This window comes from Daucus carota, chromosome 7, assembly GCF_001625215.2.
Source record: "Daucus carota subsp. sativus chromosome 7, DH1 v3.0, whole genome shotgun sequence".
Lineage (NCBI taxonomy): Eukaryota > Viridiplantae > Streptophyta > Magnoliopsida > Apiales > Apiaceae > Daucus > Daucus carota.
This window is the reverse complement of record NC_030387.2, coordinates 34,945,046-34,965,611: the sequence shown is the minus strand read 5'-3', so window position 1 is coordinate 34,965,611 and position 20,566 is coordinate 34,945,046. Positions and strand designations below refer to the sequence as shown.

Sequence of the window (20,566 nt, the reverse complement as noted above, 5' to 3'; positions counted from 1 at the left end):
TGTGGCGGTATGGCCAAGGCCGGCCGAGTGTCGTTGACACCACACCACAATTGCACTTAGTACCGGTCTGCCAACCACTTTCGGACTACTCGAGTACTTGGTCAACCTTCAACGTATTTTTGGTGCCCGGTAAGCGGTAGCTAACCAACCATAAATACACATACCTAAAAATACTTGGCTTAATTAAGTTCTTCATTATTCAATTTTGGAAACTAATCTGCCCTTTTGGAACTCTATTCCATTCATCCCTTGCTTGCATCTGAGCATCACTAATCAATTTTCCCTTTTCAACAAATCTAGGGCAAGTACAAGACAACTTTAACCCACTTTCTCATTCTAAACTCATACCACTCCACGGGATATCGTGTTCCATTTGAATACCCATTACTCTAAACTCGTACCACTTCACAAAATATGAACCATGTTTGGAAGTTACGGGTTTTGGGCAAAATTAGAAGTTTGGGATGGTTCAGAAGTTTGACCACTAGAATCCGCTAATATAAGTGTTTCGTAGTTAGCGGATTGAAATAGAGGTTTAGACCTGAAAAGCTAATTTTGAAAAAGCTATTTTGAGGAGCTTTTTAGGTTAGAGGTTTTGATTTGTGTCTGAAAAACTAATCAATCAGCTATTAACCAAACAGTTTTACAAGAAACAGCTATTTCAATTCGCCAGTCAAAACATCTATTTCAATCCGCCCGTCAAAACATCTATTTCAATCCGCTAACAGCTAATCCCCAAACAAGGTCACTGACTCATTGTGTTCCATTTGAGTACCTGTTACTTTTTGCTAAGTCTATTTTCTAGCTTTGGAGATAGTCGGTGGTCCAGGGAACTAAATGATGCAACTTTGCAAGCACATGTGATATAAATGAATATCATTCCATGCCTGCCAAATTGCCAGCTCCAACTATGTACTCACCGACAATCTTTACAAGCTTGCTGCTAAAATCGGACTGCAGATTAACCTCAAATTTACACTTACAAGTTACAGATTAACATACATTTATTCCAAAAAGAATTGGAGTACCATTTTTACATTCTATTTTCAGATACAGCTTATCATTCTTGTAGGACAAAAGAACCCTCGATCCTTTTCTCCATAGCCTGGGTATTGAAATTTAAAGGAGAGAACATGCCAACAAAACTAGAGGCAGGTACAGGCCGGAACTCATAAGGACCTCCTTTAACTCCCCAAACCTGCAACATTAGTGAACAGAAAGTTCATAACACATTTCGGTATGAGGTCAGAACAAGTTTTCAGGAAAGGCCATACAAGTTCTCCTATTGTTTAGTTAATACTAGTAGGTGGTTCAATTATTTGTGACGGAACACATGGGCATTTACTAACTTGATTTCCTTCATCATCATAACCCCGGTCCCATGAATGTATTTCATTGTTTCTCAAGACTGCAAGTTCTGATGTGCAATATGCTGCCCCATTCTGTTAGACAAGAAAATGCAACTGGATCAATAAATTTCTGCTATCAAACTCAAAGCAACTCAAAGCAGCTTGTGTAGCAGATATCATGTTCAATAAGACGTCAGCAGTACAAAAAAAAATGCATTAACAGGCACTTACCCATGAATTGGGGAACCCATCTGGTGGCGTGGAGCCTTCATATAAGCAGGGTTTCCCTCGATCGCATCGTTTCAGATGTATAGTGGTCAAATGTTCTGCAATGTCCTGCTTATAATGCAAAAATTAACATAGTAGCACAAATTCATACAAAATAAGCATCAAACAAACTTGTGCATAGTTCTAGTGTTGTGTTTGGTCGGGATAAATGATATTGGAGTGAATGGAATAAATTTAAACTATATTATGGTAAATGGTCAGAATTTTCATTCCTTCCTCCATTCCATTTCTAACCACCTAAACTAGAGCTCAAACCCCCCTAATTCAAGAAAGTGTGCACTCTCCCTCACAAGTCATACCCATTTTCTTTACAAATCTCTTCATAGAAAATTTGGAGTCACTCATTATTTCCTCATATACTCCCCCTACCTCCATTGTTTCCTTTTAGTTTTATCCATTCCATTCCTCCCAACCAGACAAAACACAAATGTCCAAGGAGTAATTAATTGTGTAAAGAATGCAAATAAACTATTGTTTCAGGAACTTTAATCCAAAACGATGACCACATAATGTCCTAAAATATCTATGATACAAATAATGAAATAAGGCTTGGCTGGTTATTCTGATCCAAGCTCCTTACTGTGTTCAAAATATATGCATCTTGTTGCTAACAATTACAAAGATGACTGAAAGCGGTAAACTAGTAATTATGCATGCCATCAGCTCTGCACCATGGTGCTATCCTGGAGTAACAATTTCAAAAGTGGAGTAGCAGATGTTTTTACTAGTGATATGTGTGTGCTAGACTGCTAGTGGGGTGGCTTCATTACATGGTGGTGAATTTAAATTAATAACGGAGACAAGTAGTGCAACCATGACTGGGTTTTTGGGTATCATGTATGTGAAAACTAACAATGATACCATCAGCTAAGTAATAAGTATAGCAAGGAAGGTAGGTAAATGAAAAAAAATGCTTGTTTCCTGTTGCATTTGCACATAACGCACGCACAGAACAAGTTGTTTTGCAAGAGCAAAATTTCCACTTAGCACTTAGCAGCTTTGGAGATTGATAGCATTCCTCTACATTGCCATTAATACAATTTGAGTTTTATAATTTTCTCTCACTAAACCATACTATTTGTCTATATCCATATCAACTACAATGTTTTGCAAGTTAGGTTTGAGATATTTACGTTAAACAACAAATATAGCAAATATTGAGATATAACGTGATTAAACTGACTAGTAGGCCAAAAGCCATGAGCACCTAGGCACTAACCAAAGCCCGCCTTTAAGACATTTGACTCGTAAATAATCAATGTAATATACTAATGTGTAGGTAAGTAGGTTGAGCACCAGCTCATGATTTGTTAGGTTCCTGGTATCAGCAGGGTATAGTAGTAAGAGTATAACAGTAATATAGTAGTAATATAGTAGTAAGGAGGAAGGGTATTTTAGTCAGTTTATCCTATGGTAGTTGTAAGTCTGATAGTCTGTTATGAGCAGACCTATAAATACACTGATGTAGTCTTCATTTTGGTTATGATATGAAAATTGGCTTTTGCCTCCAAAACTTCTCTCTCTGCTTCTCTCTCTATAACTGCTTTCTCTCTCTAGAATTCTCTTCTCTTCTCATCTAAACTCTGTTTCTCACCTCTATTTCTCTCTATTCTCATCTCAATTTCTCTGCTGTTACTCTATTTCTGCATTTATATATACAGAAAACACCAAACAAAGTCCCAAACTAGGTCAGGAAAGTACCAGATCCTGACAAATTGGTATCAGAGCTGTAAATTTCGATCAACTACTGCTTCCATATCACTGTGCTGTTAAAGGCGAGCTGTGCGGTTGTGGAATCACAGAAATCGCAGGTGTAGTTTGTAAGTTGAGATCTGACAGGTCAGGTACTCTGTTTTCTTAACTGTTCTCCTCAGATCTGTAATTGTGAAGTTGTTTCTGTGAAATTGGAGTGAAGTTCAGTTGATTGTGGATAGATTACAGTAAAATACAGTTGCTATAGCTTATTACTACAGAAAATTACAAAAGAAGTTGTTTGAGAGGTTTGATTGTTGATTCTGGTGTTGTGCTGTAGTTTAGTTGCTAGTAATCAGGTGTTTGAGTATTGGCCTGAGAGGAATTGCTGTGAGATCTTAGAAGAACTAGAAGTGTTGTGGAAGAAATTAAAACTGTGGATAACAATGGAGGATGAGCAAACCTCATGGGAGTTATCTCCAGAATTGCAGGAGCAGTTTGAGTCCTATAAGAAGAAATCTGACAAGAGATTTCAGGAGCTAGAGAAGGCTCTTAACCTAGCTGCACAGACAATAGATCTACTAGTAAAAAAGAAGATTGCCAGAAAATCAGGAAAAGTGGAGATTCCTAGTGCCAAGTCTAAGCCAGGAGGAGGCAAAACAGGAAAACAGGAGTCCTTGCAACATATCAAGCTAAATTTTCCTAGATTTGTAGAAGGCCTGGGAGTAGTGGAATGGCTACAGGACTGTGAGCAGTACTTTACAATTTGTGGAGTAGATGAGTCCAAAAGAGTTGCAGTGGCTGGTATGAACCTGCAAGGAACAGCCAGGAAATGGTTTCAAGTATATATAGTGGGAAAGAATAGCATGGAGTGGCTGGAATTCTGCAAACAATTCACTGCTAGGTTTGGATCCTGGGAACAGGAACTTCTATATAACAGATTCAAGCAACTACATCAAACCACTACAGTGGAACAGTATTTTGATCAATTTGAGAAATGTAAAGAACAGCTTAAAGGCAGGATGCCTGAGCTGGCAGAGGAGTATTTTGTGGAGAGCTTTATTGGAGGGTTGCAAGACCAAGTCAGAGAAACTGTGAGGATGCTGGCACCTACAAACATGGACCAAGCTTACAGGCAAGCAAGGCAGTACACTGTTTCTGGAAGCACTGTTGATAAGGGGATTAAGGATACTAAGTTGACTGGTCAGGTTGGGAATAGTGACCATCCTGCAGAGCTAGCCAACATTCAGGGAATGAACACCAAGAGTTCAAAACTCCCTCTGGTGATCAGGTTAACTCCACAGGAAGTAGAAAGAAGGCTTAGTGAGGGGCTCTGTCCTTACTGTATGGACAAAGAAGAGGCTAATCACAATTGCACCCAACCTTGCCTGTTCATGATGAAAAAAGAAGAGCCTGGGGAAGAACAGGAGATAATCAGCACAGGCAAGAAAGACTTGTTAGAAAAGGATGACAGTGAGTTGATGGAGGTCTCAGTACATGCTATTGAAGGACTCCACCACAACAAAACCATTACTCTTACAGGAAGAAGGGGAAAACAACAGTTTTCTATACTAATTGATGGAGGAAGTACTCACAGCTTCCTGGATGAGCACATTGCAGGAAAACTGAGATGTGAATTGGTTCAAACACAGCCTTTAAAGGTACAAGTTGCTAATGGTAATCAATTAGAAAGTCAGTATGAATCTGCTGATTTCACTTGGAAAGTTGGAAAGCATGAATTTACATTTCCAGTAAGGACTCTGCCTATGGGGAGCTATGATTTGGTGTTGGGGGTGGATTGGTTAGGGTCCCTGGGATTGGTGACATTTGACTATAAAAGGTTGATCCTACAATTCCAGTACAAAGGACAAGAGGTGGTACTCCAAGGGAATTCACAACCCTTGAAACCAAGGCTACAACAAATGACAGCCAAGGCTTTTGTAAGAAGTTGTCAGAGACAAGATCATGGGTTCTTATACTTGGTGAGTGAGGTGTGCCAATCATCAGAACCACTCTACTCTGAACAAGGGCCATCAGCTGGCAGCAGTACAGGAAACAGGGATCTACAGGACTTATTACTGGAGTATGAAGACATTTTTAAGGCCCCAACAGGGTTGCCTCCTAACAGACCAATTGAACACAGTATAGAGTTAAAAGAAGGAGCTCAACCGTTTTCTATAAGGCCTTATAAGAGTTCCTATGAGCAGAAAAATGAGATTGAAAAATTGGTGTCTGAAATGCTGGAATCTGGGATTATTAGGCCTAGTTGTTCTCCTTTTGCCTCTCCTATATTACTGGTAAAGAAGAAAGATGGCTCCTGGAGGTTTTGTATTGACTATAGGAAACTGAATTCTTTAACTATTAAGAATAAGTTCCCTATTCCACTCATTGATGATCTCTTAGATGAGTTAAATGGAGCTCAATATTTCACCAAACTGGATCTAAGAGCTGGATATCATCAGGTGAGAATGAAAAACAAAGATATTGAAAAAACTGCATTCAGGACACATTTGGGACACTATGAGTTTACAGTGATGCCTTTTGGCCTCACTAATGCTCCGGCAACCTTTCAGCATTTGATGAATCAGGTCTTTGCTCCCTTCTTGAGGAAGTTTACATTGGTTTTTTTTGATGACATACTGGTATACTCTAAGACTGCTGAAGCACACACACACCACTTAAGAAGAGTGTTTGAAGTCATGAGGCAACACCAGCTGTATGCTAAGGAGTCTAAATGTGAGTTTATGAAGAAACAGGTTGCCTATCTGGGACATGTCATTACTCCTGAAGGGGTAGCAGTGGACAAAAGTAAGGTGACAGATATGTTAGGGTGGCCTATTCCTCACAACATCAAGGCTTTGAGAGGGTTTTTGGGCTTAAGTGGATACTACAGGAAATTTGTTAAAGATTATGGCATTATTGCCAAACCTTTAACTAATTTGTTGCAGAAGGACAATTTTAAGTGGACTGAGGAGGCCACCACAGCTTTTGAGGCCTTAAAAGCAGCCATGGCCAGTACTCCTGTACTTAAACTGCCAGACTACACTCAACAATTCACAGTGGAAACAGATGCTTCAAACTCTGGCATTGGAGTTGTTTTAACCCAAGGAGGCCATCCACTAGCCTATTTCAGTAAGGCCTTGGGACCAAAGGGGCAAGCCATGTCAACCTATGAGAAGGAATTGATGGCAGTGGTGACAGCTGTGAAGAAGTGGGCCAATTACCTAATGGATAAGCACTTTATTATCCAGACTGACCACTGGGCTTTAAAGTACCTTACTGAGCAGAAGGTTAGCAATCTGCTGCAGCAGAAATGGATCAGCAAGTTGTTGGGGTACCATTACACTATTGTGTACAGAAAGGGGACTGAGAATAGGGTTGCTGATGCTCTGAGTAGGATGCATGAAGACACAGATGTGGTTCCCAAGCAAGTACCAGGAGTTCAATTGCACAGCCATGTGGACATGGTGTGATTTAAGGGGAGGGGAATGTTAGGTTCCTGGTATCAGCAGGGTATAGTAGTAAGAGTATAACAGTAATATAGTAGTAATATAGTAGTAAGGAGGAAGGGTATTTTAGTCAGTTTATCCTATGGTAGTTGTAAGTCTGATAGTCTGTTATGAGCAGACCTATAAATACACTGATGTAGTCTTCATTTTGGTTATGATATGAAAATTGGCTTTTGCCTCCAAAACTTCTCTCTCTGCTTCTCTCTCTATAACTGCTTTCTCTCTCTAGAATTCTCTTCTCTTCTCATCTAAACTCTGTTTCTCACCTCTATTTCTCTCTATTCTCATCTCAATTTCTCTGCTGTTACTCTATTTCTGCATTTATATATACAGAAAACACCAAACAAAGTCCCAAACTAGGTCAGGAAAGTACCAGATCCTGACATGATTATAAGTTTATAACTACAAAAAATCTGAAACAGACCTCCTTACCAAACACCAGCTAATGGGAGTTTCGAAGTGGTCTAAGAAGGTGACAAGGAGAGAGGGTGGACAAGGTCGAGATGTGCACACAATTGACAGTCTTACTTTACATCAGCTACCTAGCCATCATGCTATCTAAATATCTAATATGGAAAGCAAAATTTTCAATTAAAGGGAATCAAACACAAAAACCTGGCCTCTGAAGATACTAATTTGCAAGTCATAACATGATGGAATTTCAGATTTTATACCTAAATAAAGGAGCTTAAACTAATAATCCAGATATATCGGTTTGGGTCATCAAAAACCAGTTATTTACACTATCATGAGTGTAACTTAAGGTGAAATACAAGAAAGTAAATTCAAAAAGAATATATCAGGCATGAGAAAAAGAAAATGTCACCGCTTACAATTAGTAAAATGTACCAGAACAAAAAGGATTTCATATAATGGAGACCTACCCCCAGGTATCAAGTAAAAAAGATGTCTGCTCATACAGACTCAATATGTCGAAACAGATTCCACTTGAGTTTTTATTCTGTAAATTCTTTTAGTTTTACCTCGATGTTTAAAGTCATATATTATACCTTGATATCTGGTAAACCATTAGTATTGGTTAGATAACAAAAACAGGACCTCCATACTTTAGGCCTATAAACGCAGGTAGATCCTTTGTGCCATATAAAACTCCCACAAATTTACCTATATGGACATATAACTAAGTATGCCATACTGAATACGATTTGTTATGTACAGTTCATTTAGTGCCGCCGGTATATTCAATCCCCACTATTTGTAAATTCTAGAAGCAAGTAAATTATAAAAAGTTCAACAAACCTAAAGCTTACCCCAATGACTTCTTCAGGCTGTGGCCTCTGGTCCTTCGGCCGATCACAGAAGTTTTTATACTCCTCTGCATCTCGAATGGCATACGTACTTAGCTGACAAAATCAGAGACATCTGTTTTAATATTGTAAATCTAAAATAACATAATTTTAATTAATATATAGTTTAGATTCTTGTATGTACTGATTTTCAGGAAAAATTTTAATTCTAATGATACACTTTAATGGCATATGTATAGTGAACTGATAAACACTGACCTTGATTGAGATCTATACTTTGTTCTATTTCTATTCTTGATTATTCAGGTGTTTTAATTCGTCTGAATTAGTCATAATTGTACTATTTTGTTTAACAAAAAAACTAAGGGAACTTGGGTCTGTATAATAATGTAGTGCCTAATCTCTTACAGCCCATACTTCCATTGCCAAATACTTTAAGTACACCTATGCATATACAGTTAATTTTGCTACTTGAGAATTCATTCCTCAACTCTCAACAGTATACATTGGGCACTTCAAGAAAACTGCAGACACGTAAATGTTTGAAAAGAAATTAAAATCTTTATATGTATGTATTTCTTGAAATACACACGTTGATAAAAACATAAGTGACTGCAACTTCTTGTGATGTTTACTCCAATAGACAACTAGATTATAGAAGAATCTAGGGTATGGTACTAGAGCAGGAAAATACATATTATTTATTCAGGGCAATGTATCCGTTACGATAAATAGATATTGATCAGGATAGTTTCCTTACCATTAACATTGGTTTTAGGATTCTCAGATGTACAGGGAGGTGTACATATTTTCAGAGATTATTAATTTGGAGTTTTCCTATTTTTGCTCTCTTTATAGGTTGTGATTCATTATGTTCTTTCCATTCCATGGTTCGATTTTTAGGGATAAAAGTTTTTCCGCAGTTGAAACATCCTAGTTTCTATCTTGGATAGTGAATTTTCTGCTTTTCATCCACCCAAGCAATCACATGTTATTGTTTTAATTCCATATTTCGTTATCTTCACTTCTTGTCCTACAAAACACCTGCACTTGATTTTGTTAATTAGGAATTCATTTGACAGCATACAGTCTACATCATGCACTTCAAGAAAACAGCAGAATATAAAACCGGGAAAACCCTAAATTCCACATATCTGGTTTGCTAAAACTTAAAATATATGCTAAAATTACTTATCATAGGATACTGTCGAATAACAACTGAAAGAACATGCTCATATAGAGGAAAAGGGCATACATAAATTAATTCAGAGTATAAAAGTAAGTCAATGAAAAAGACCACAATACAAATTTTAATTGCAGATTAAGAAATATTTTCTGTTATCACCAGAAAAAAAAATTAATAATCCAACAGTCAAATCCCATAGAACTATTATGTTAACAGTTAGTTGCATTCATACAACATGATTACGAAAAAGAAGCAACAAATAATACATTTTTCTTAATATCTCGAAGTCAGAATGATCAAGCGAAAGATCATGTTATGGCTTATAATCTCAAAATGAGATAAACAAACATGTAAACAGCAACTAATTTAAAAATCTTAGTAACAATGGTTTATTAAAGAGAACAGGTATATGTAAGAAAAAAAAAGCTTGTTGATCTCACCTCAACATCACATTTCATCTCCTTTGGACAAGGCTTCACCATTACAAATCTCTGCGATAAGATAATTATTGTCTACCATTAGCCGTTAGGGACAAAGCCTTACATAAACATAATGCTTAAATTTTTATTTCTGAAGGAATCACAGTCTTGAACATGATATATACATGTTAAAGAAACAAACAAGCAATATAGAAATGAAGAACATACACTAGCAAACATGATTAATATAACAGTTGTACCTGCCTAAAAGGTTTACTAGGAGTTCTCCAAAAAGCCTGTCAACAAACACATACGCCACACAATTGATTAAACAAAGCAAACATCTTACTTCCTACGAAGAACAGCAATCAAAAAACACGGGATACTAACTTGTTCGAAGTACAAGACTTTAGAACCATCAACCATATCTGCAGCAGGGCACGAAAGCCATCTACAACAAAATAATCAATCAACAACTAAACCCTAATCAATTCCAAACCAGCACCGAATGCCACCGAAACCATAATACCTCAAGTTAAAGAAATTATCGGGATCTCTAGACGCCTGGTCTTTGGAAAACTAAGGTCACACAAAATTCAGTTACAAAATGCAGTTAATTTAAAGATAACAAAATGAAAAATAAAATGGAAATGAGAAGAGAAAAATGGACCTTTTCGCCGTAGAGGGATTGAGCGACGAGACGAGCGTGGTCCCAGCGAGTGGTGGACTTGGTGAAGCGTTTAACGAGAACAGCGCCGCCGATTAGAAGCAGCGCCTTGACTACGAGACCGCCGGCTCTGCTCCACCCTTTGTTATCTGACCCCACGCACATCTTCTTTGCTGCTACCAACTATTACTACAACTACTCTACTTGAATGATTGCGTATTATTCATTGCTGGAACACAATTTTCGTTATTAATCAATTGAAAAGCCAAGATACGATAAGAGGGTGAGAAAGAGGGCTTTTCGTTAGGATTTAAAACAGTGAATTTCTCGTATATATATACATACACACACGCGTATGTGCTATGCGCTGTTTGTCTGCTTGTTTATCGATTCTTTTAGACGTGTGATTCTGGATAAAGGGAATTTATTCAGGATTTTTCAATGAATCGGGATCTTCAGAATATTGGATATACGAAGTGAGCAAACAGGTTTATTATAAATTTACTCTTCCTTGTGTTTGTAAACCGTAGCTGATTTTTTTTTTCTCATATATTTAAAAGATAAGTTTTGAGCACGGTTGGATAACCTAGTGGTTAAGGGCTGTCTATAAGCCATATTTGTAAAAAAAAAGGGAAAATAGATTTTTTCACCACCCAACTTATTGTTTGTTTAAAAATTTGCCACCGAATTATAAATTTTTTCCTTTTTGTCACTAATATTAGGTTCGGATATTTTTTTTGTCACTAATATTAGGATCGGATTAATTTATTAACATTATATTATTCTTTTTAGCATTATTGAAACATAATGGTAGTCCACAATATTATGGTGATCTGATGTGTCTATATCTTTATATGAAGTACTCCATATGTGTCCTCGTTAGTGTACCTTGGAGGACGAGAATTTGACACGTATTTTAAGCCTCCTAAAAAATTTAGTTTCATTAATTATTTTTATTTTTTTCTGAATAAAAATTTAACATTTGGATTTTTATACACAAAAAAGAAAATCTTAAAATTAAATTATGGAACTATGTTTTATAAAAAGTAGGAAAAGAAGTATAAAAAAATGAGGAGGGCGGAGGGAGTAATAATAACATAAATGAGCGGTAAAATCGAGAATAATTGTATATTGTCTACTTTTATTATAGTATTCGTCCTTATTTTTGTACAACAGTATAGATAATTGTAGCTGACATCTAATCTTGATTTTTAAGAAATAATATATAATATAGACAATAGACAATCATAACTTTTATTTAAAAAAAAATAAAATAATTTATGAACCTAAATCTTCTAGGAGTCTTAAAATACATGTAGGTGAACTATCTACGGTACATATGATATACTATATACAAAGATATAGACATATATCAGATCTTCATAATATATTGTAGACTATCATTATATTTTAGTATAATACTAAAAAAATAACATAAAGCTAATATTCAAATCCGAACCTAAGGTTAGTGACGAAATATAATACTAAAAAAATAACATAATGTTAATATTCAAATCCGAACCTAACCAAAGTAAAGAATTAGGGCTAATAACATAGTTCAGTAGTTCACCATAAAAATACGAATACGCTTTGCATAATATACATTGCGTATATAATCCTCCCTACACCTCAAGGATTTATGAGTTGATAACCTAATAATATACATTCCTCTCTAGAATCCGCCACACCTTCCTCCCACCAGTACCACTTCCACTCCTCCGGCTTCCTCCGAGAATGCTCCAGATACGACGCCCTCAACAGCCGTTTCATCGTCTCCTTCATGGAAGGCGGCCTCGGCATCATCCCCATTTCTAACGCCACCACCACTTCAGTCCTCCCCGAGATTCCCGTCGTCAAAGACGCCGATTTATTCGGAAATGCAACTCTGGGGTTCACCATTGACAGCAAGAGGATCCGCGTCGTGGTCGTCTTATCGGACTTGTTGGGGAACAAGTACAGCGCTGTTGCTGCTTACGATCTCTCTGATTGGTCTCGCTTGTTTTTAACTCAACTAAGACTGCGGCATTGCTTCAGTGGCTATTGTTTCATTCTGATGGATATTCTGTCATTGGCTCTCTCTGGATCAATCTTCGGTAGTCAAACACAGGAGCGCCTTACAATCAAGTCATATGAGATTATCTCAACCAAAGCGTAAAAAGATAATCAGGGATGTTGTTTTTACAAGCATACATATGAATATTAAACATCACATCTTTCTTTTAGTTTTTGCCGTTATGTGTATCTATCTTTTGTTTATCATTTTTATTTTGCAGATTGGGTTTATTTTCAATCACCGTGGTGATTTGTGTTTGGAGCTTCTTGCACAATAAGATCGTAACATCCGTAGTGGTGGTGGAGAGATTCAGAATGGGCGGAGATGAAAGATCCTAATTTGGAGATAATTGTGCCTTAATTAAGAATATTAATTATTCTTAATTATGGGTTTTTAGTACATGGCGACCATAATGGGGGCGTTTATGGCCCATAGAGGCATTTAAGAGCCATAATGTTGATTCATTTATGTCCTTATTTTTAAAAAAATTCAAATTTACTAATATTTCTTTTATTCGATTTTGTCTTATTTTCAGGATGCTTGAAAAAGAATGTAAGAATTTATTAAGGCTGTTTCCGAGAAGACGCGAACCTTGGTGTACAAGAAAGTTGAGCTACAAACATAGAAGACATCATTTTTAGTCTGTAATCAGATGTAATTTTTGTAGGGTACTCTTTTTCCCCCTTGAGTTTTTTCCCACAGGGTTTTGCTCTTGAGGGGTTTTAACGAGACCCTTTTTTTGTGGGTTATCTCTTCTGACTTGAAAGGCTATGTTATCTAAGCTTCCGGAGTATTTACATACTTTCGGTTAGATGATATACCTTCTTGAACGAAGGAAACTCTGTCCGTCCGGAATTGTATATTTCTTTCTTGGTATAATACAACCGTCTTATGACAAAAAAAAAAAATAAAAAAATCCGAACCTAAGATTAGTGACGAAAAAGAATCTGAACCTAACATTAGTAACAAAAAGGAAAAAAATTATAATTCGGTGGCAAATTTCTAAACAAACCATAAGTTGGATGGTAAAAAAATCTATTTTCCCAAAAAAAAATAGATAAGTTTTGTTGTTAATTAATACTACTAGCTCCTGCCTAAAGTAAATGAACCACTTTAATAATCTTTCAAATTAAAATAATACTAGTTCTAGTTTATTTTCAATGCTCAAGAGGAAGCTGCAAATTTAATTTTACAGATGTTGCACATCAAGATAGATACAAGTTCCAACAGCTTCGCTTGTGCTCTTATTTATACTCTACATACAAATACAGATACTCCTACAGTTCACCATTTTATTCCGTCTTCCCTGCAGAAGAACCAGATAATTCCAAGCAGAGAAACCAGCTACTGATTCCCGACTATAGGGCTGTCTTTGCCTTTCTTGAAATCATCCCAGCCTCTCACCCATGGCTTCCCAGCGCTTGCCCTTGTTTCGGGAGAAGCGTAGCTATCAAGGTTGCCCATAACTTTTTTGTGTACTGCAGTGAACACCTACAGTAAATAGCAAAGAGATGAGAAACTATTTGCAACAATTATCACAAAAACATGGACAAAGACTATTCTGAAAGTTGGATGTCTCACAGGATTGTTGCTGATCGCCTCAGGGGGTTGCTCCTGCCCAGAGAGCCACCTCCACAGATCAGGGTTTTCCTGAAGGAAAAAAAATAGAAGATGATATAGTAACAATACAGCGAACAAAGCTCACTTACTGTGTAAAGGAGAGACAATCGGATAGATGGTATGACAGCTATAATCTAATGATTATTGTTATTTTGAAACCTAGGTGGTCGATGAGTTGTCTGCACAGTTCTTTTAGTGTGTGTGTGTGTGGGGGGGGGGGGGGGGGGGGGGTTGTTTCGTTTACGCTCACTACCAATTATAATTTAAAAAATGCATTGCTGATCATCACTTCACATTCTTTTAGCCAATTAATCTTGTAGGCAACGATACCAAAACAGTACAAACCACCCTACTTTAAAACCATCAAGGATACAATTATTTATTACATTGCTAAATACACAAAGGAAACCTGGATCGGAAGTTTGCCATACTTAATACCTTTTCTTTTGGTAGAAGATATAGAAGTTGAAGTATAAAGACTAGATTGGAGAATAAGCATCTTGCTCTGAATACTGCAGTAACAGCGGTGTTATTTAGTCTTTGAACTGTTAATGATGTTGAATGGATAACTCTTTTTATCTATAATATGTTGGCCTGTTCCAGATCCATCAGCTCTTAACCTCTCTTTATGTCATATTAAACAGACAACCGAATGCAATAACTATGCTGGAACTTGGACTCTTAGACACTGTGTTATAAAGCAGTACAGCTATAACAGCTGTGATAATCTTTAAACATGTCTAAATGACCACAACATTATCCTTTGATTTTGGAACCAAGGGAGTATTTACTATTCATTATACTAGTAAACAGAGCACCTAGTTGATTTAAATTTGAAGTTCCTAGAATTTTTGTAGTGGTGTGGATTTCTTCTGTCAATAGATCTGTTGTAACATGGCAACCAACAAATATTAAAACTCAGCAAAATTAAATTTGCATACAATGTAATCAGCACTGCTCTTAACGTTTTCTTTTCCAAATAATGCTGCAGAAGTACATGGCTCGCCTGGTTTCCCATGCACAACTTTAAGTGAGTGGCTAATGATTATGTTCACCATCTAATGGAGAAACTAGGGGAAATCCCTTCATTTGTACAATTATTGGTTGGGCCATACATATAATCTTAATAATTGTTTAAATATTGTTAAAGTTGAACTCGTATTGAGTAGTCATATTAGTTGTTATGAGGCACATTTGTTCAACTACAAATTTCGCAATTCAGTTCGAATCTCAGTTGTTTGCAATTTACTTAGGGTGGCTTCTTAGTTATTCATTCCACAAGACATGTACCCTTTTATTTTAGTAAAATGCTTCTGGCCCTAAAGACTTTGATATTATGGCTGGTTTAATAACATGTGAATTGTGATTAAAAGAATCTTGTTCAAAAGGGGTGGGATGAGAACTAAAATGCTCCCCCATAAAGATAGAAACCTGGCTGGTAGCTAGTAGGAAATTCGACCCGATAAAAACTTGTTCTTAAGTTCATTCACTATAGCTTTAGGAGTAGCAGGCATTCAATTGTAGGTCTGCTATCTACCCTCTGCTTCACTCACAGCTCACGAGCTTAAATTGCGAAAACTAAAGCTACGTTCAAGCATTGTGGAGGACAAATTCATGACTCGTGAACAGCGTGAGATCGCAATCAAGTAGATGAGCCCTTGACCAGATTTACCTCAACCAGTACGAGAATTGTCATTTAGTTCTGGAGAAATTCAAGACTTAAAGGTCTGAACTAATCATAAATTTAGAACTGGTAGATAGCAGTTAATTTTAACAACTAATATCATGCAAATGTTCTGTTTGCATCCTATCAGACTGTAGCAACAGAAAAGGCAATAATCGCGAAAAATCGAAATTCAAAACTTAAATAACATAATTAATTCCAAAGATGAATACGAAAAATATAAAGTTTTACATACCAGGTTAAGAACATCAATAAGAGACCTCACTGCGGTTTCGTCCATGGAATGTATATTTTCGTCCACCCATTTCCCCAAAACAAGGTCCAGCTCAAGAAACCCCCTCTGTTTGCTCCTGTACGCAAGCCTATACCCACACAATCATATCACAACAATACAAGGGTTTATAATATATACACAACAATGATATCATAAAAAACCTAAACCCCGATTTAATAAAAATCATTATTAGCAATATTTATAGAACTAACAGACCTGTTAAACAAGCGGCGCTTGCTTTCTTCAGTAGACATATCAATGTGAGTATCTAGAGATTGAATTGTATAATTTTCCCGAGTAGTAGAAGAAGAGAACCGAAAAATTGAACCCACAAATGGCCTGATTAACAAAAATTAATCAGCAAAAATCATCTTCAAGAAAAAACGATAAAAAGCGATAAAAAGATGGACACAAAACCTGTAAGTATTATGCGAAGCTATAGGAGAGAAGTGAATAGGATCAGCAACGGGCTTTGAATTATTGAGAATTCGAGGAATCGCGGACATCAAAGCCCTTCTCATATTCGACATGATTTCTTCGCTAAACGGAGAAAATAGAACTAGGGAAGCAAATTTATACAATTCTTTTTGTGTTTTGTTGTCAGCTGTGTATCCAAGTATTTTTTCAAGGCAGGGGGGAGGGACACAGTTTAGGCTTCCTTTTCTTTTAATATTTCTTTTCGATTTATTTTTTTCTATTTTCTTGTAGCAATTTAATTTTTTTCTTTTCAGATGATCAATCAACAAATAAATTTTAGTTTGGAACAAAAAGTTATTTTGATGAATGGAACAGGTAAATTAGATGGTTTTTTTGGCTATATCAGTAATATTGGAATAGAATCGTGTTCATAAAAATCGGAAATCATAACTAATTACTCCCTCCATTCCAAAATCATAGTCGCTTTGACTTTGTGCACGTATTTTGAGGTGTAAAAAAACCATACTTCTACACATTATATTTGAAATTTTCTTTTTCTGAATAAAAGTTTAATATCTCTATTTTTATTCAGAAAAAAAAAATTCAAAAATAACATGTGCAAGTATGTTCTTTTTGCACTTCAAAATACGTGCACAAAGTCAAAGTAACTATTATTTTGGAATGGAGGGAGTACTCCCCCTGTCGCATAATTTTTGGCTTGTTTGACTTTTGATGGTCAAATTGACCAAACTTTGACCGCAAATTACATATATAATATGATTAAGAACAATCACAAAAATTATATCATTAAAAAATATACTTTCCGTACTTTATTATGCATATTATATATTTTTAAAATTACAAGAGAATTACATGTAATTTGTAGTCAAAGTTCGGTCAATTTGACCATAAAAAGTCAAACAAGCCAAGAATTATGGGACAGAGGGAGTAGTTGATTCATTTCGGATTTATCTTTATTTTTTTTAATAAATTAGTTATTTATATTCATATCGTAAAATATCATTTAAGGATTGATCCAGATGAAACAAATTTTTAATAAATTAGAGATTTTTAGAATACCGGATAAAATCTTGAAGTCAGAATAATTTTTATATATATTATAAACTGATTTTTTTTAATTTTTTGTTCTACAATTCTGATCAAATTAATTACTTTTCCATCAATTTTCAACGACAATGATTGAAAAAGAATGAGTTCGTCTCACATGGAAACCAGGTATAGCTTCTCAAATTCCCAGCCCTTTTAGCTAGCCAATGCACAGAGCATTAAACCAGTCTAATCAAATGATCTGGTGTCTTCATTATTCCCAGCCCTTTTACCTAGCTTATGCACAAAGCATTAAACGATTTGATCTAATGATCTGATGTCTTCATTATTGCTAGTGGTCCAAGTTTAGTAGCGTCGGCTCCTATCTACATGATTTTAACAAACGGCTTCCTGAACAGAACTCAGTGATTTACATTTGGAAGGTCGAGTTGAGTAGTGTCGACTCTTGCCAACATGATTTCAATAAACAGCTTCCGTAACAGAACTCATGTAATTTTTTTGATTTACATTTAACAGAACTGAGTTTTATATTTGAATACACACTTGCAACAAACCAACAATCAACTGTTTTGAAGTCTGTAGCTAACAGATTGCACAAATGTTTAGGGTAAGACTAAGACAGTAGTTTTTAAATTGCATAAGATAGGAAAAAATAGTATTATAACCATCATAAAATGCCGAATCTGCAATATAATTAATGAATTTTCATATAGAATAGAATTGAATATCACAGGATTTGCACAAAATTAAGAATCTGGGTTACATTTCCATCTCCCTCGCCTCGCACTCAGTATTTGATGTATCCACCATATATGAGATTCAATAGACAAGCGTTTGTTTTTCCTATGTATGCGAAAGTATCAAGTAGTCGTTTACAGACATAACATGACAATTTTCCTGGACAAAGTGAACTTTATTTAAGCTGTTAGCAGACTTTGTCAAAATAACTGAAACCGAACAATGTACCTTATCATTAGTCTTCAATTACACTGGATTAAAAACTTGTCTCGCGCCTTTCAAAGAAAAACTTTCCACTCACAAGGTGGTCCGGTAGCAGTGCCAGCCAGACTGCAGTATCAGCTCCCTCTTCGGGAGATATACCTCCTGCCCAACCAGTCATTGCTGTCTTCACCCAACCTGGACAATAGCAATTGATGTATATTTTCTGTCCTTCAGGCCTCTCAGAGAGTCTTTTCGCCATTACTCTGGTGTAACAATTTATTGCAAGTTTTGATACCGAGTATTCAGTATTAGTCTGAGGCCATCCACCAGATTGCCAAGTCCCGTCTTTAGCTTGTTCAACAAACGTGTTCACGGTCTGATCAATGAATTCCTCAGTGAGTGTATCAGTATTCTCTAGTTGTTCTCTTAGTGCAACATCTTCAATTTTCTGAAACAAGAAGCGTTACGTCTATCATCTTCTTCTGGCAGCAAGATCACAAGTAAAATGCCAAAACTTATAATATCATCTTCAGCAGTTGCTACACAACTTCCAAATGCATTAAAAAAAAAAAAGTTTGAAGATGATTCAGACTGGTATAAACCCTATATAATTATAATTTATACGGCTATGTTATTAATTATAGGGTATTTTCTCTTGCTCACACACATATATATACGTGACAATGTCTTTATGTGAGAAGATGCGTCGAGCCACATTATATGTATTCTGGACCGTGACATTATAAGCACTTGCATAAAAAGTAGAAGCTATTCACTTCTTATTTGAAAGGCCTTCACAAAACATTTACTATCCATAGTATAATTTTTCTTCAATACCACGAGTTAATTAGGACCAACACCTCAAGATTATTCCTGAGAGCCTTTTCCGACCAGTATTCCCCTGTCTAGTTGTCTGTAAGATAATAGCAAGTGCAAAAAAGAAAACTAGGCAACAGAAAGTTAGTATGTTCACATACATTTCGCCTGCTATGGAGTTTTCCCAGTTTTGAGCTCACATTAACGATACGTGCACCAACATCAGAGTGCCTCATTATTGGAATCATAGCTTCGGTCACATTTTTGGTTCCATAATAATTAGTCTGAATAATCTGCTCAGCATGTTCCACAGAATTGTCTGTTCCATAATTAAAATTAGCCCCTGCATTATTAACCTGCAAAATTATAATGGTGTTAGTAGCATGTCTGAAATGTTGAAGACATCAATACCAGATAACACTACTTAAACAATTGGATCTGGTTTTAGAAGAGGCGTCTTACCAGAATATCTAAACCACCATAAGTCTCTTGCAGCCAGTCAGCGCATGCTTTGATAGATTCAGGATCGATAATATCTAATTGATGGAAAACCACATTGAGACCGCCTTCTTGTAAAACTTTGGCTGCTTCCTCACCAACTGCAGTCTCTCTCGATGTCAAAATTATTGTCAGCCCGTGCATTGCGAGTTGATGTGCAATTTCAAAACCAATCCCTCTGTTTGCCCCTGTCACCATGGCAATAGTTTCCGAAGACCACCACCTAAATGTACCCATAAGAAACAAATGATAAGAATAAAGGTGCATGAGAGAATGAATTATCACAAACTACATGCATGGAACCGAGGGCGGATCTAGTAAGGGGACCGGGGATCAGTATCCCCTCTAAACAAATTTTTGACAATTTTCCACCATTATATCTTTTACAAAAATATAGAAATGCTGTCATAAATTTTGAAATTATAAGAATGTATTTTCCATAAATTTACTTGGTGCCGCTCCCCTCCCACGGAAAAAATTATTCTAGATCCGCCCCTCGCAGGACACGGGAATTAATAGGACATGTATATAGAAATGCATGATACTTTTGGTGGTCAGAATAGGGAATAGTGCGGAGGAGAGAGATCTCTTGGCGTCTCTTTTCTCTTCGCTCCCTGGCTCTCTCTTTTTTGTCCATTTTGTCTCTATCACGGTGGCCGTGGCTGTGCCCATGGCTGGTGGTGTTCTCCTGTTCTACTTCCTTCTCCACCTGACTTTCTTCTTCACCTTCCATTCTTATTCCTGACTATTACTTTCCCCTGTCTTGAATCTTGATGTTTTAGGATGTTTGTTTGTCTCAGGTTAAAGGTGGTGTAA

The 20,566-nt window shown here is 36.4% G+C and overlaps 3 protein-coding genes across 3 annotated transcripts; all 3 read right to left on the bottom strand.

Moving 5' to 3' along the window:
* Positions 1-861: 861 nt before the first annotated feature.
* On the bottom strand, positions 862-10,751 carry LOC108196676 (chromophore lyase CRL, chloroplastic). The gene is made up of 9 exons (XM_017364073.2): positions 10,382-10,751; positions 10,241-10,290; positions 10,102-10,162; positions 9,972-10,007; positions 9,733-9,783; positions 8,110-8,202; positions 1,581-1,685; positions 1,350-1,442; positions 862-1,198 (listed from the first exon to the last, which is right to left on the bottom strand). Exons 1-9 carry the CDS (start codon positions 10,541-10,543, stop codon positions 1,061-1,063), a joined length of 789 nt encoding a protein of 262 aa, XP_017219562.1. The 5' UTR covers positions 10,544-10,751; the 3' UTR covers positions 862-1,060.
* Positions 10,752-13,533: 2,782 nt separating this feature from the next.
* Positions 13,534-16,646, bottom strand: LOC108194024 (succinate dehydrogenase assembly factor 2, mitochondrial). The gene is made up of 5 exons (XM_017360913.2): positions 16,427-16,646; positions 16,226-16,348; positions 15,971-16,097; positions 14,013-14,081; positions 13,534-13,922 (listed from the first exon to the last, which is right to left on the bottom strand). Exons 1-5 carry the CDS (start codon positions 16,537-16,539, stop codon positions 13,776-13,778), a joined length of 579 nt encoding a protein of 192 aa, XP_017216402.1. The 5' UTR covers positions 16,540-16,646; the 3' UTR covers positions 13,534-13,775.
* Positions 16,647-18,179: 1,533 nt separating this feature from the next.
* On the bottom strand, positions 18,180-20,566 carry LOC108195668 (uncharacterized). Its single transcript, XM_017362643.2, has 4 exons — positions 20,296-20,566; positions 19,715-19,973; positions 19,414-19,608; positions 18,180-18,884 (listed from the first exon to the last, which is right to left on the bottom strand). Exons 1-4 carry the CDS (start codon positions 20,481-20,483, stop codon positions 18,489-18,491), a joined length of 1,038 nt encoding a protein of 345 aa, XP_017218132.1. The 5' UTR covers positions 20,484-20,566; the 3' UTR covers positions 18,180-18,488.